The sequence below is a fragment of the Denticeps clupeoides genome, chromosome 6 (assembly GCF_900700375.1).
Source record: "Denticeps clupeoides chromosome 6, fDenClu1.1, whole genome shotgun sequence".
Lineage (NCBI taxonomy): Eukaryota > Metazoa > Chordata > Actinopteri > Clupeiformes > Denticipitidae > Denticeps > Denticeps clupeoides.
Genome location: NC_041712.1, coordinates 13,863,156 through 13,878,400, shown reverse-complemented (window position 1 = coordinate 13,878,400; position 15,245 = coordinate 13,863,156). Strand labels below are relative to the sequence as shown.

Sequence of the window (15,245 nt, the reverse complement as noted above, 5' to 3'; positions counted from 1 at the left end):
TGCCAGAAATCTCTTCAACTCGTTTAAAAAAATGTCACATCTTCCTGTAACTATTTTTTTTAATTAAAAAAAAATACCACACAGCACTCTTTAAACATTTTATTTAATTCACATTTTCATTGCTTTTCCATCCTCAGACGTTGTGCTTGTGATCATGTTTGTTTCATAATAAAATGCCGTCCTTTGATACGAATAGTGCAGTTGTTCCATCTTCTTTTGAATAAGGCGCAGCCAGGGATTCCTTCCATGGACAGAGCGGGACTCCATTCATAAAACAAAGGGAATGTTGTATGAACGTGTTTGGGAGAGCCTAGTGTCCACACTGGGCAGTGATGTCATGGCTGGCTAGTCTACCCCAATGACAAATGAGGTCATAGAGCAAAAAGAGGAAATTCTTGTTCCCCTAACTCTCTGTCACACACACACACACACACACACACACAGACAGCCTGTTTGGTATCATAAATAAAAAAAAAAACTCACATTCTATATAAATAATTACTAATACACAGTACAAACCGATAAACCTCTGATAACATTTTTTAAAAAATGTACATTTGTAAGAAGAATGCTAATCCCACAGGTACGGAACTACACACAAACACACATTCCGCTGCTGCATCGCAGTTTACGGTGCTGACCCGCGAGCCACCCCAGTTGACCAATACGGAAAGGTTTACAAGTTCCATTATATAGAGACAGAACGTTAGCTTCACATGCTAACTCTCACAGGCACTAATCACCGACAAAGTCTTGAGTCTCTCAGTTCCATAACTGCAAACCACCTTTAGGTTGGGAGGTGGTGGGTTGTGCACATTTTCCCGGGAGATAGGACATCAGAGAAGACACAGAAAATATGTCACTTCTTCTGACTTCTTAGTAGCTGCTCTCGTGTCCCGTCAGGATGTACAAGTTGCTGAAAGCCGACGGGTCATCTGTAGGTGTGCTCTGCAAAATAATGTCCCTGCAGCGAGAAAAACAACACTGATGTGGAATAACGAATCTGGTACATCTGGTCACACTTATGTTACAGCCTCAGTGAGAGTCATATACCTATTTTTTCCTAAAACGTGAAAAATGCGGCTCTCATCTGTAATCTCCTGAGTGACCTGTGAAAAACATAGATCTCATAATAACATCCGTTTTCATTTTTACAATAAGAAGACGGGTTTCTGTTCCTCGCCATTGGGTGTCACATTAGCCGCCCAGATGTTACCTCGCTGCTGCCGAGGCGCCGTCCCCGCAGGCCGTGTTTCCAGAACGCGAGAACGCTGTCCTCCAAAGACACTGAAGACACGGCACCACCAGCAAAACAACAGGATCTCATTTACATTTATCGTTTCTCTGTTTCAAGTTCCTAAAGTAAAGGATGTGAGACTCCCTTACCCAGGGTCTCTATGCAGAAGTCAAAGGTCATCCGTGAGGTCACGTTTTTACTGGTACAGCCCTGGAGTTTCACCACCTTTACCTCACCTAAGGGGCACAGTCACCATGTGAGTCTACAAATCGCCCGGGATGAGGAAGTACAGAACTTTTCCATGCAGCATTAGCCCACATGTTAGCAACATAACACCAAGAATATTTATCATAAGAGTCTCTGGGCACAGATACGAGGCGTTTGCTGTGGTGATCAAACTTCATGAAATTAACTTCACTATGTTAATCTCTGTTCAGAGTATGTGTGCTGCACATGTAAACAGGATGTGACATTTGGCTGCCGGCAATGCTGACCATTCATTCTTCAGCGACAGGGGAACTGATAAAGGGTGCTAAAAATGACCATATCAGCTCTCCAACACTCCATTCTGGTAACAAACTGATAGCAGCTGGTTGCTTAAAGCCTTGCGATAGCTCTCCGTTCCAGCTTCATCTCTGCTGGGCTTCTTTGGCACTTTGGTATTGTAATGTTCATGAGCCATCCAGTCCTACTGGAGATTCTGTTTCTGCCCAAACAAAGCAGCAATAAACTGCACTCACTTCCCAGTGCGATCAAGACGGTGTCTCTGTCCAGCTGAGTAACCTGCTTAACGCTCAGGGTTTCACCATCTGAAAAAAAACTACAGTCATTTAATGCTGATAGTTCGGTGCTGCTCTGATACTTTGATTGACATAAGAAAAAAATGCTATGCATGATGCATAATTAATGAGAGTACATTATTACTAGGCCGGGGCAGTGGTGGCCTAGCGGTTAAGGAAGCGGCCCCGTAATCAGAAGGTTGCCAGTTCGAATCCCAATCCACCAAGGTGCCACTGAGGTGCCACTGAGCAAAGCACCGTCCCCACACACTGCTCCCCGGGCGCCTGTCATGGCTGCCCACTGCTCACTCAGATAAATGCAGAGGACAAATTTCACTGTGCTGCTGTGTATCACATGTGACAATCACTTCACTTACACTTACATTTATGGCATTTATCAGACGCCCTTATCCAGAGCTACTTACAATCAGTAGTTACAGGGACAGTCCCCTGTTAAGTTAAGTGTCTTGCTCAGGGACACAATGGTAGTAAGTGGGATTTAAACCTGGGTCTTCTGGTTCATAGGCGAATGTGTTACCCACTAGGCCACCTCCACCCCCATACCACTTCACTTACTATGAGAGTCGAAATCGAATGTGCTTCAGGGTGCGTACCTGGCTGTTCCCAAGGTGTGTCGTCCAGGTGAATGATGTCAAACTGCAGCTGGTCATTGGTGTGCTCAGATGTAGTGTGACCTCTGACCCCTACACACACACCTGGTAACTCGGCCTGGTCCAACACCAGCAGCTCGAAGATGGGCAAAAACTCCGGCAAACTCACAGTCACATGCTGCAGACAAGGACAGATGACAGATGGAAGAATGGAACTGACCATTCAACTAATTAAATAAGGAATTATGTATTACATATGTAATTGTTTTAGTGAACCTCACCGACCTTTAACAACATAAACTTCTGCAGCGGCTCATACCAGAGCAGCAGAAACAGGCCAGAGGGGATGAATCCACATAAAAACGTGCTGTCTGTGTATGGGTTACGCACTGAGAGGCAGATGGAGAGATGCCTTTTTTTTTTGTGATTTTTACAGATGGAGGGACATTACATTTTGGGAGAGGGCAGCGTCCCCTACCAACACGACAGCCTCTGCATCCTTTGGTGTCTGGTATCTTCACTGACATGGCATATTTCCTGTAGGCCAGGACCAGAGTACAGGATTAAGTACATTTGGTGTCTGCATTCACATTCGCACACGACAACACACAGCCTCTGACCTGGAGTTGATCCTGGTGCTCAGTCGGTGTGCATTGATTGACAGGTGTCCCTGTCTCTTCTGCATGTTACTACGGTGATCAAAAAGCGCTGTGAGACTGTGCGAGGACAGCTGGGAGGATTTCCCTATGGATCAATGAAAAGACAGAATACTCGGAGAGTGATTTACAAGTCAACGTTGTGATTTACATAATTTACATAGAACCTCATAAATAATTAAGGAGAAATCACGCCATCTTTTTAAACTCTGATGTGTGTATGAGTGGTGGTGACCAATATAGGTGATGATGTAGTGACAGTAAATGAGAGTGATCGCTTGATACCAGCAGCCTTACCTGCAACAGACATGAGAATGTTGTTCATCACATAGAGCCACGTGCACCTCTGAGGAAGCAGCTTTAAGAAGAAGAAAGCTGTTTACACACTCATACACTCCACTAACCAGAACTTCATTACACAGGTTAACACCCTGCCCTACAGGGCGCGGCTCATGGTGTCATAATGTTGTTTATAGGAATGTTTTGTTGGCAATATTGCAGTTAATGGTTATTTACATGGATATAAATGCAATCATCAACACAATGCCTGCAGTCACTAGACATTTTTACAGATATTTATTTATTCAAGTAATGATTTAGGTAGGTGAAATCAGACTTTAAAAAATATTGGCTAGTTTCTGAAAAAAAAAAGCACTTCTGGTTGGTGCAGAAGGGTTAAATTAATTACACAAACACATTTCTGGTGATATTCAGTTTCTTTAGGTGCACTAGTGCAAATATAGGCATTCCTGTGCATCACATGCATGACATGTTATGTGAGCGCTACCTTCTCCATGGTGTCCTCGTGCAACTCATTGAGGTTGAGGGTGTAGATGCCCTCTTCAGCTCCCAGGATGAGGTAATGATCTGTGGGAGGAGTATCTAAGTTTAGCTGGCTGAAGCTTTTGGCTGCCAAATTACATAAAAAGCGAATGAGTGTGGAGCAGAAAAATAGCTTGACTAAATTATACCTTTTGTCTCTCAGTGACCTTCAGTGACTTTTTAAACAATTCAGTCTCATACAGTGTTGATACCTCCACATGTTCATTGTTTTATGCAAAGCATAAAAATATATATTGGGCTCTAGGTGTGTTTTTCTTTGTGCAAACCTAATTTGAATCACGTTCCTAAATAAATTCAACATTTTCATATCCCTAGTACAGATTATGACATACGCTGCACTTGTCGTCCTATTAGAAAAAAATAACTCGCTCTTGAGTATGCTCTAGAGTATGCTCTAGAGTATGTCCTTTACATGTTCTCACCTTAGTTGACGGAGTGCTTGAGTTTGCTTTTGTGCAGTAAAATTAGGGCACATAGAGGGATAATAATATACAGCAGCATTGTTGTGCCAGCTTACCTTTAGTCTTTGGCCACACCCATGTGACAGCGCAGTGGGTTTTCAAGGGACAACCATTAAAAACTTTAGAAAAACACGCCCCCATCTACAAAACATATATCCATAAAAAAATGTTGTTCGTTTTAAGCACATGTTGTGTATGATATTGTGACATTTGTAGTAATATGTTCAGCCAGGGACTCACATGCACTTGGGGTGTTGGTGGAAGTCCATGGCAATTAGACCTCTTAAGAACAAAAAAAAAATGAGTCATTTACTCATATGCTGTACTAACACTGCAGTCCAAATGACCTTCAACCTTTAATATTTATTTGATAATTATTACACTCTTTATTTGCATCTCACGCACAGAGTCCTCTGTTTTTCTTCGAAGCGTGCTCCATTCAGATGAAACTGCATCTTCCCTGCCACTTTCTCTGAGGTTGCCCTCCACAGCACCCTCACCCTCTAGGAGGACATGTGGGTTATTGCAGAAACCTACAATTTGTCTTCATTCTTAACACAGTTAAGTTATCCAGTTCTATAGAAAACAATCACAGTGGCCCACTGACTCTACTTAATACTGTAGTTTAATATGTATTTGTAGCTCCGTACCTTCAGTAGGTGATGAGAAGAGAGAGTCAGTGGAAAGTGGAGAGTCTGAGAACAGCAATGAACCGGTGAGGAAAGAGAGGTCACAGAGGGTGGAGCCACTGAGCTGGGATGAGTGCTTGTCTGAGGGTGGGGAGGGACCGTCTCCCTGGGTTTTGGAGATAACAGGGGTGGAGGCATGGCATGGCATGACAGGGGGGGCAGGAGTTGAGGGCTGGGAGAGAACAGCCCGCCTCTTTACTGTTCCAAACTTATCCTCATCGTCGGATGTGGGGGGGTCCTGCAGCATTTGACACAAAATGTAATTAATTTTTGTTTAGAGAAAAGTAACACACATTTTTTAAATAGTTTGCTCATCTGAACACTGCTATAGGTTTTATAATCCAGCTCATGTCCTCACTAGATGTATTTGTTCCAAGCCGTCATATTCACTCACCTCACTAGAGGGCGCCTTCTTAATGGTCAGACTTCTATAATGGGACATACAAAATGAATTATCATCAGCAGGTTTTCATATAACAAGAAACACGCATTGAGAAATTTCACTTATCAAACTTTAATACTAACCCTCTGTGACTAAGTACAAGGATATACACTGTAATTACATTAAATCCAAATAATGCAGCTATTAAATCACCTCTTAAGAAGTGCCTCCTCAACACTCTCCAATAAACTCCTGAAGGAAGATCAGAAACACACTTATTACTATTCTAGTTTACTGATAATACACAAATGTTAATATATCCTGAGCTAATACAGCTTGTTTATTCATGATTGACAAGTCATTATTTCTGTACAGGGATCTTACGGAGAATCTGTCTCATTTCCAATACTGTTCCACTCCTCATAGGAGCCCTGTGAAAATCATGTGCATAAAACATAGTTAATTTACATTCATATTACAGGTTCATTTTACATTTAGAGCATTTATCAGACGGCCTTATCCAGAGCGACTTCAGTAGCTACAGGGACAGTCCCCAATCCCCTTAGTAGTAAGTGGGATTTGAACCTGGGTCTTCTGGTTTATAGGCGAGTGTGTTACCCACTAGGCTACCACCAGTGATTGGCTGCACGTATCAGCATTGTATCAAACCTACTCACCAGGTCAGGACAGGGATCTGTCTCTTTCCTCTTGGGGGGTCCAAGTTTCACATTATCAACTAGGGGAGAGACACACACAGAATTCCAATAGTGACTGTACTTTTATACCATCTATTCAGAACAGAAACACAGCTTTCTTTCATTTAACTGGAGTGGGGTCTGAGACCAGACTGATAGAAACTGAGTGGCCCCCCGAGTGCTCTGTTGTTGTCGTGGCAACGACTAAGCCACAGCAATTGAATGCTTGAGTTGTAGAGCCCAGATTAGTCAGGGCTTTAACTCCTTAACTCTCCTTTTGAAAAATTACACCTAAAGTACACACCCAAGTACTTACCATTATATGAACAGAATGAGCGTAGCATTCTGTTGATAGTATCGGCATTTGGATTCAATTCAGAATGATCCTTATGACATTAAGAATCATTTTATAATCGATGCATCGCGATGCAGACATGGGCGACATTGCATTGATGAAGTGCAGAACATAATCGATTATATCTTAATGACGCTTCTTGGTGATTTTCTGGCAGCGGCATAAACATTCTCATTGGAAAGAAGTGCTGATAGTGACTGTGGCTGCCTGATCTGAGTACAGTGCCACTTCGGGTAGGGGTTTCAAGCTGTGTGGCGTGGCACTCGGCAGACTTGTTCTGACACCAAAGCTGAAATTAGTTGAAGTTGGACTGCTGCGCGCTGTGACTTATTTTTGCATGACCAATAGAACCTAAGCGATCTGGTGTTCTTTCTGCCACTTCGAGACACACACACACAAAGCGGGAATGGAGCAAAAGTTGATCTGAACAGTCAACATGACATTTTTACACGATTTTCCATGAGCTTAGAAAACGACACATGTTTTTTGTGCTGAGTGCAGCAAGTGCAGCGTTCGGTCTTAACGCCACTTTAGATTTTCTCCAGTGAGCAATGGTCTGTGTTCAATCCGTGTTCAACTGATGCCACAGACGTCTGAACCAGGCGTGTGACGGGTTTGGGTCGTGTAATGGAGGAAACTGTTGAAGCATGCAGAAAGGAGGCCCACCGGGAAGAAAGATAATCTCACTCCGCTGCTGGGGTTTCCATCATGCTCTCTATTTATTATGCCTACAGCACCTCAGTTCCACCACACCAGGGTAAATGTCGGTAATCGCTCGTACATGAGACGGGGACATTACATGTACCAAACGTTACTGCTTTCATGCAATAAAAAAAATTTGTAATCTGGAGTTTGTGCTCCTTACCACCAGGAGTCAATGTCGAGGTCTCGCAAATTACGCAGGTATTGCATCCGCATTTATTCACACCTCTAGTGCTCACAGTGTTGCTCCTTTTACATCTTACATTTTACATGTATTTAGAATAATTTCACCACTGCAGTTATGTTAACGCACAACTAATGGAAATAAATTACATTAACTGGATAAATTATTGACATGAATGTGTGTAGTAATGAGAGAGAGGCAGATGGAAAAATGTACAGCATGACAGAGTGTTCGTGTGTAGGTAGGTTTGTGTGCTGGACTCACATTGTTCCTCAGACTGGGTTCCATGAGCTGGAAGATGTCTCACTAGTGACTGGATCTTATCGGGGAAGGCACTACATGTCTGCACACATCACACCAAACAATGAGCATTCATAGACACCATGAATGTGTGTATGTGCATTCTGATGTACATTCACAAACATGTACTGTAAAAACAAAGAGGAGCTAACACAAGCACAAAAAGTTCAATCAATCAAACACCTCTAGGTCACTTTCATCCATGCCAAGAGGGGAATGCAGGTCAGGGCTGTTGGCCAGATCAATCAGCTCTTCGCCAAGTGTTTTTCTCAGTTGCTGAGTCACAAATGAGTGCTGAGAAGAAGAAGGCAGAGGTCAAAGTTCACCACATGCCACTGCAACATTGAAATACCTCAATAACAAACTTCCACTCACCTGTATAATTATTTTCCCCTAGGCTTTTCTAAGTAAGCTAATGTAAAAGTAAGCTAACAGTAAAATACATTTAGATTCACAGCATTTAAGCGATGCAAATCCACTTACAATCAGTAGTTACAGGGACAGTCCCCCCTGGAGCAACTCAGGGAAAAGTGTCTTGCTCAGGGACACAATGGTTGTAAGTGGGGTTTAGTGACTTTGTGGTCAGAAGTATCATTACACGAAGCGTTTTGATGTGATGCCAGTCTAGCTGCTGAAGCAGTAACAGTTTTACCTGCAACAGTTTCTCAGCTGTGGGCCTCCGGCGAGGGTTCTTGGTGAGTGACACTTTTACAAAGCTGTGAAAATCAGCTGACCTGGAACAGAATAATAAAGTCTCCTCAGTGTCCCTCTTCACCACAGACATCATTTGCTGTCATAATAGCCTCATATACAAATATACAGTGTAGTTTGTAACTAGACACACATATAGTGCACAGATGTACATGCGTATATATCGCTGCAGTTCAATAGTTGAGAAATGTCCTTGCTTTTGATAGTACACAACTGTATGGTACATTAAAAGACAACAGATGGGTCAAAACTCCAGTCCAGACATTGTTCATTGTAAATGACTATGGTGGTTGGAAATTACTATTAATGAGTGGAATACACGTAATACATGTACAAAGGAAACTGATCAGCAACAATTGGTCTTGAGTTCTAATGGAATACTGAGTTTGATAACCCAAGTGTGTCACTTTAAAAGCCTTATTAATTATGAGAAAGACCTTTTCAATAATCATAGTACAGCCAAAAACAGTTGCACTGATTAAAGAAGCGAATAAACTAGCCTTCTCAGTCTATCAGCAGATGTTTTTTGTTTATTTGTATTTTTTTTATTCCATAATCTAGGACATTTCTAAATGACTTAAAACCTTATGAACTATCTATATATCTATATAAAACAATATGTCATCTGTGTGGTGATGGTGAGGCTGGTTACCATTGGCTTTTCTCTTTGAGCTTTGGAGGCTGGAAACTGCTTTTGCTCATGAGCACAAGAGCCCTGGAGGGGTGTAGAGACATGTCAGCAGGGTGTAGAGACACATCAACACCCTTCACTCATTCACAGCAGCTATATCTAGTCAAAATCTGCTCATCTCTCCAAGGTCAGACTGTGACTCCTAAAACTTGGTGTCTCAATGGGACTATAAAGTAAACCAGCAGCACTAAACACCAATTTTACGAGTTTCTGACGTTGTACTCATGTCCTGAGGTTAGCAACAGATGTGTGTTCATACAGGCTGATCCCACAGGTCTTTTTTAAAAGCTCACCTCATTGGGTGCAGGTCAAACATTGGTGGCTGCAGCTCCGCCAGCTCGATTGCAGTGATGCCCACAGACCAGATGTCACACAGCTGGTTATAGCCACCTTTCTTCTCCACTGCAGCTACCTCTGGTGCCATCCTGCAGGAGAGTTTAAATCAATGCTTACGTGCCCAGAACATGCTCATGACTACCATATGTGCCAACCAGCTGCACAGCTCTTTTTATTTCACTTTCAGAATCAGAACCCAATGAAAAAACAGACAGAACAGCTGTGAAATCTGCATGAACACCCAGTCTATAAAATTGCACACATGCCTCTGCTGTCTGATAATCCTCTGAGTGTGTTAATCACCAGAGAGTGTGTTCAATGGGGCTTTTGTTTCCCACAGAGAGCAGGCATGCAGCCGGCTTTCGCTTCCTACTGTATACGCCTGCTGAGAACAAGGAACACTGGCATGCAAATGCAGTCACTCACTGTTATAATCTAGTATCAGAGTATTACGCCACTGGGCTCAAATTAGGAGACAGGTGCACTTTACTGACATAGATCTCTGGAAGAATATCTAGTAAATACTCCAAAAAGTATGCACAAGCCACTTTCGGTTCTTAAGCAATTTTCTTTCTGTCCATTATTCTTTTTATTATTTAATGGAATTATTTTTTATTGTGCTTTTATTTTATTGTAACATTAATGGTGTATTGTGTAAGGATGGACATCACGGGAGCATGCCTTGTGTTCTCTTCTCCCTCTTTACTCTTTCTTCTCATTTTTATTTTCTCTGTAACCTTGGTACCTTTTTACATTCAATATTCGCATGTAACTACAATAAATTAACACCGGTGTGTTTTATTGGGAGCTACATATTTTATATTCACATAAGATTTACAACATGAGTATTTTCATAATGGTTTTCGCAGCCCTCTTCACTCTACAGTGACCTGTATGCAGGATTTGAGTACTTGGTGTTGGTGAGTGAATAGGTGTGGTCAGTGTGGTTAATATCAGTTCTGTAAAGCTGTCAGCTCTCACCAGTAGGGTGTTCCAATGAAGGATTTCCTCTTGGAAACCGAGGTGCTGATCTCGGCAGCCACTCCAAAATCCGCTGAAGGGGAAGTTGATGACACAATGATGTGTGTTAGGGCAAATATAAATATGCGGGTTTAGAACAGTCATGACTGTGAGTGAAAGATTTTACATGTGTGTTGATATATTTAAATGTTTTAAATATTCTTATATATGCATGTGTGGAGTATTTGAATGTGTGTGTCCGAACTGACCTAGTTTGACATCTCCTCGTTCAGTGAGAAGGATGTTGGCACCCTGAAGGGAGACCAGAAGTGACATAATGAGCACATGAAGACAGGCAGACACGAACACACATGCACACGCACACACATGTACAGTAAGCCTGTATGCAAACACACACACACACTCACTCACGCACACACACATGTACAGTAAGCCTGTATGCACATGCACACACACACACACACACACACACACACATATATATATATAGACAGAATGAGTTCCATAATCTGGACAACTGCTGAAAAATAACCTTTCAGTGAGTTCACTAAGCAGGTGAGTAAGGGAATAAATGGCACTGTACTTTAATATCCCTGTGCATTTTCCCCATCTGGTGGAGGTGATGGAGCCCCTTCAACAAAAAGATAAGGACAATTAATTATTTTAAGCAAGCACACTTTGGGTAGGTGCTGTGTGTGAACCGGTATGGTCAGGAAAGCTATATATGTGAAGTTCACTAATACAAAGGTCAGAATGCTAGAATAACAGAGCTGATGATTCTGAATGTTTGGGTCCAGGGATGGACCTGGTCTGTATTAGAGAGATCATGTCTGTGATGCCTGCCGATGCCCCATGAAGGTGGGGAGGAGACATGCCCATAATTAAAACTGTCCAGAATGAAGAAATAGGATGTATGAGGGCTGTCAATCATCCTCCAACTTAGGAATTATTTCAGGGTGTCTTAAACAGTATTCATATGTATATACCTGATGTTACATTAGCAGACGCTGCCCGAGTGCTACGTCTACAATAATCTGGCTCAGTATGTTACTATGTGAGTGGAAGAATGTAAGCAGAAAACTGCTCACCTGTAGCGTCTCCCTGCACATGTATGCTATTTGTTTCTCTGTCAGGGGGCCGGTCACTGCAAGACACACATTTCGCTATAACACATCACGGTGTTTGCAGCAGAACATTTTATCCATGATTATCACTCCATACACAAGCAGCTCAGCCCTGGCACAGTCAGAAATGGTCAAGAATACCGTGGTATATGTCTTGCAGAGACCCTCCTCCACAGAACTCCATGCAAATCCAGAGCTTATTGTTCCTGTCAGATGAGAGATAGTTTCACTGGATTCTGTAAAACAAGCACGTTCATATAACAAAAAAAGAATAACCAATTCACACCGACCAGTGATAGCTGCCGAAATAGCCCACAATGTTCTGGTGTTTGCATTCCTTCATCATTGTGATCTCCTGCTCAATGGATGATAGATCTTCACCTGAGAGGAAAAAACCAAACCAAACTGTACACCAGTGTCCTGATACAAATAACCTCTATGAAACCCCACAATAGATGCTGTAATGCAATGATGTGGATTTCAGTTCAGATTTCAACTGTCTATGAATGGTTACACTCACTACAGCTCATTAAAAAAAAAAGACACTGCTTGACAAAGACCAACCAAAAAAGAGAAGGTGCAGAGCAAGCCTGAAATAACATTTTACAACACTGTCTAGAAGAAGACACAATATCTGAGCTTTCAAAAACAATATCATGCTCTCCCCTATCATTCAGAATATAATGAAACTTAAAAAGTGGTCGTTTGTCTTTCTGCGTATTCTATTCAACACTTCCCCATAAACACTGAACTTCTGTAAAGTTTTTTTTTTTTTACTTACTTACCAGCATCAAGTTTGATAACTTTGATAGCTGTGGTGACAGACGACTTGATGCTGCGAGCCTACGTACACAATGACAGAAAAGCATTTTTACTCGTATGTCATTGAATGTGTACACATACATACTCATATATACTGAATATACTCAAATACACTGTACAATGCTGCTTGAACTCTGCACTGAATGGCCTTTTTGTTGTTTCGACACTAATCTGCATGTGCTTTCATTTCCCTTGGTAAATACCAGAGAAATTAAAAGGATTACTGCCCAAAGGCTTTATGCTGGCTGATCAGAGGAAGCTGAGGATTCGGCTGCCATATGTGAGCTCCTGCGGCCTGGATGCTGACATCAATCTCGGGATAAGGACGGTACCGCGCAGCAGATATAAAATTGAAAATGGAAGATTTTCATCTAAAAATGAACGAGGCGGGACACATGACCCACGAGGTGGGTAACAGGGACGTCTTCCTTCCTAAACCGAGGCACTCGCTCAGCAACTCGTCTGCAGACAGGCGATCAGTGGCATCTTTGAAGCTTGTCTCCTGTCGCCATGGTAACAACACCAGCCAATAGTTACTGAAAAAATAAAACTGACCCCCCCCCTTTTTTTTTTTTTTTGCAAGCCCTGCATTTGTTTCCTGTTTTCTTTCCTGTAGTACCCGAATGACATCCGGTGATGGGTGTCATTTCAGCCCAGAGTAGTCACATGGGTGGTAACTCTCGCTTGAAAACATACCGTTTGTGCTCAAGTACACTAATTATTTCATTTGTGAGCAGAAATTCCCGACAGTTTATAGCACACTCACTCACACACGCACTTTTACATGTCAACCCACTAGTCATTCACACTCGTCGCATTTAATGCAGGTTGAATGCACGCCCTGCTCGTGGGTGCTGCAACCTGCTGCTGATCTTCCTCCTCACGCTCACTGGCAAGAAATGGGACCAATAATAGAAAGTTGACACGTTGCAGTGGCATTAAACGCGCGGTTTCGTATGAAGTGCATTTGGGATGCGCCCATCGTCTCGTTCCTGCTGTGGCAGAGTTGCACGTACCTTGAAGACGTCGCCGTACGTGCCGCTCCCGATCCGGTGGATCAGCTCGTATTCGTCCCGCGGGTCGGTGAACGAGACGCCGACCGCATCCATCGCTGCTGCTGCGGGAAAATGGCAGCTCGGGCCGAGGTCCTGGCGGCAGCGAGCCGCGGGCAGGAAAGCGCCGCTCCTCCGTCAGAAGGAGGAAGAGAGAAGCGGGGGGAGCGACGGGCCGAGTGCCGACACCCCACCCTCCCCAAAAAACATTTACCAGTAAAAACACACAAAAACAGCCACGATAATTCAGAGCGGATGGAAAAAAAATTGTATTGTTTTTTTTTTTTTATTATTATGAGCAGCATATCTATAACAATACTGTATTGTTGTACAGCAGAGCATTGTGACAGTGTTGTAACAGGTTTAATGGCATTTCATCAGCAGAGAAACAGTGAAACGCATTGTTGAAAATACAGTAGAGTCCAAAAGTTTGGACACACCTCATTCAATGAGTTTTTTTTTTTTTTTTTTTCATGACCATTTACGTTGGTAGATTCTCACTGAAGGCATCAAAACTATGAATGAACACATGTGGAGTTATGTACTTAACAAAAAGTGGAGACCTGGCCTCCACAGTCACCGGACCTGAACCCAGTTGAGATGGTTTGGGGTGAGCTGGACCACAGAGTGAAGGTAAAGGGACCAACAAGTGGGAACTCCTTCAAGACTGTTGGAAAACCATTTCAGGTGACGACCTCTTGAAGCTCATCGAGAGAATGCCAAGAGTGTGCAAAGCAGTAATCAGAGCAAAGAAACTAGAATATAAAACATGTTTTCAGATATTTCACCTTTTTGGGTTAAGTACATTTTGAATGAGAAGGTGTGTCAAAAATATGGCCTGTACTGTATATCTTCTTAATACTATAACTTGATGAACAATGCTGTGAGCTTTCTGGCATTGGAGATCTGATGTTTAGTCACACGCGCTGTATAACAGTTTGGCTAAAATATGAGTAATTGTTGACAAAAAAAGTATGAGAAAGAAAACGGAAAAGCGAGCAGACGTATCGTTACTTCATAGCCAGATTTGCAAGTAAGAAATGCATACTGGGGAATCCGTGTGGGCTTTCACATTTATCACGGGCACACCACCCTGTAAAATAAAGAAGAGGAAAGCAGAGGAATTTTTTTTTCTTTTTCTGACACACACGTGAGTGCATGGATGCAGGAACTTGATCCACATCAGTGTGTACAAGATATTGTAACTGCCAGGACACAGGTATGAGTCTGTTTACGTCATGATTTATTATATTACACGATAGTCAGATGCTTGGATGTGGACCAGAAAGGAGAAGGCAAGAAAATGACTGGACTTTCATTAAAGGCCCAGAGAGAGATGGGAATGGATCCTATTTCCCTTTAAGGATTCCCTAACCCTCCAGCCTCTGGGATTTCTGAGGGGTGTTTCCTCTGGGGTCAAGGTTAAGATTTGGTTTTGGCTTTAAATACGGAGTCCCAGGGGGTGTCTGTGCTAGAATTAGATATTTCTCATTGCTCCACACGCCTGCGGCTCTCCGTTCTTATTCTAGCCACGGGAGGGCGCTCACACAATTTACAAGAATCTTACTGAACAGAAAGCGTTCTAACATTATGCAAACATTTCCCCCATTTCACTGTCATATGAATGTCGCATA

General features: G+C 42.6%; 1 protein-coding gene across 2 annotated transcripts; it reads right to left on the bottom strand.

Moving 5' to 3' along the window:
* Positions 1-84: 84 nt before the first annotated feature.
* On the bottom strand, positions 85-13,743 carry map4k6 (mitogen-activated protein kinase kinase kinase kinase 6). Of its 2 annotated transcripts, none has more exons than XM_028982748.1 (32): positions 13,576-13,743; positions 12,523-12,580; positions 12,028-12,118; positions 11,879-11,943; positions 11,702-11,757; positions 11,197-11,244; positions 10,862-10,904; positions 10,614-10,686; positions 9,590-9,721; positions 9,258-9,320; positions 8,547-8,628; positions 8,078-8,188; positions 7,859-7,937; positions 6,336-6,394; positions 6,043-6,089; positions 5,872-5,910; positions 5,671-5,704; positions 5,238-5,514; positions 4,993-5,090; positions 4,828-4,869; positions 4,644-4,728; positions 4,071-4,150; positions 3,581-3,641; positions 3,248-3,371; positions 3,106-3,164; positions 2,913-3,016; positions 2,631-2,805; positions 1,978-2,046; positions 1,387-1,473; positions 1,217-1,287; positions 1,054-1,109; positions 85-964 (listed from the first exon to the last, which is right to left on the bottom strand). In XM_028982748.1, the coding sequence occupies exons 1-32, from the start codon at positions 13,666-13,668 to the stop codon at positions 877-879; spliced, it is 2,649 nt and encodes an 882-aa protein (XP_028838581.1). In that variant the 5' UTR covers positions 13,669-13,743; the 3' UTR covers positions 85-876. The 2 variants fall into 2 exon arrangements, with proteins under 2 accessions (XP_028838581.1, XP_028838582.1); XM_028982749.1 differs by having other exon boundaries at positions 4,644-4,650.
* Positions 13,744-15,245: the final 1,502 nt, after the last annotated feature.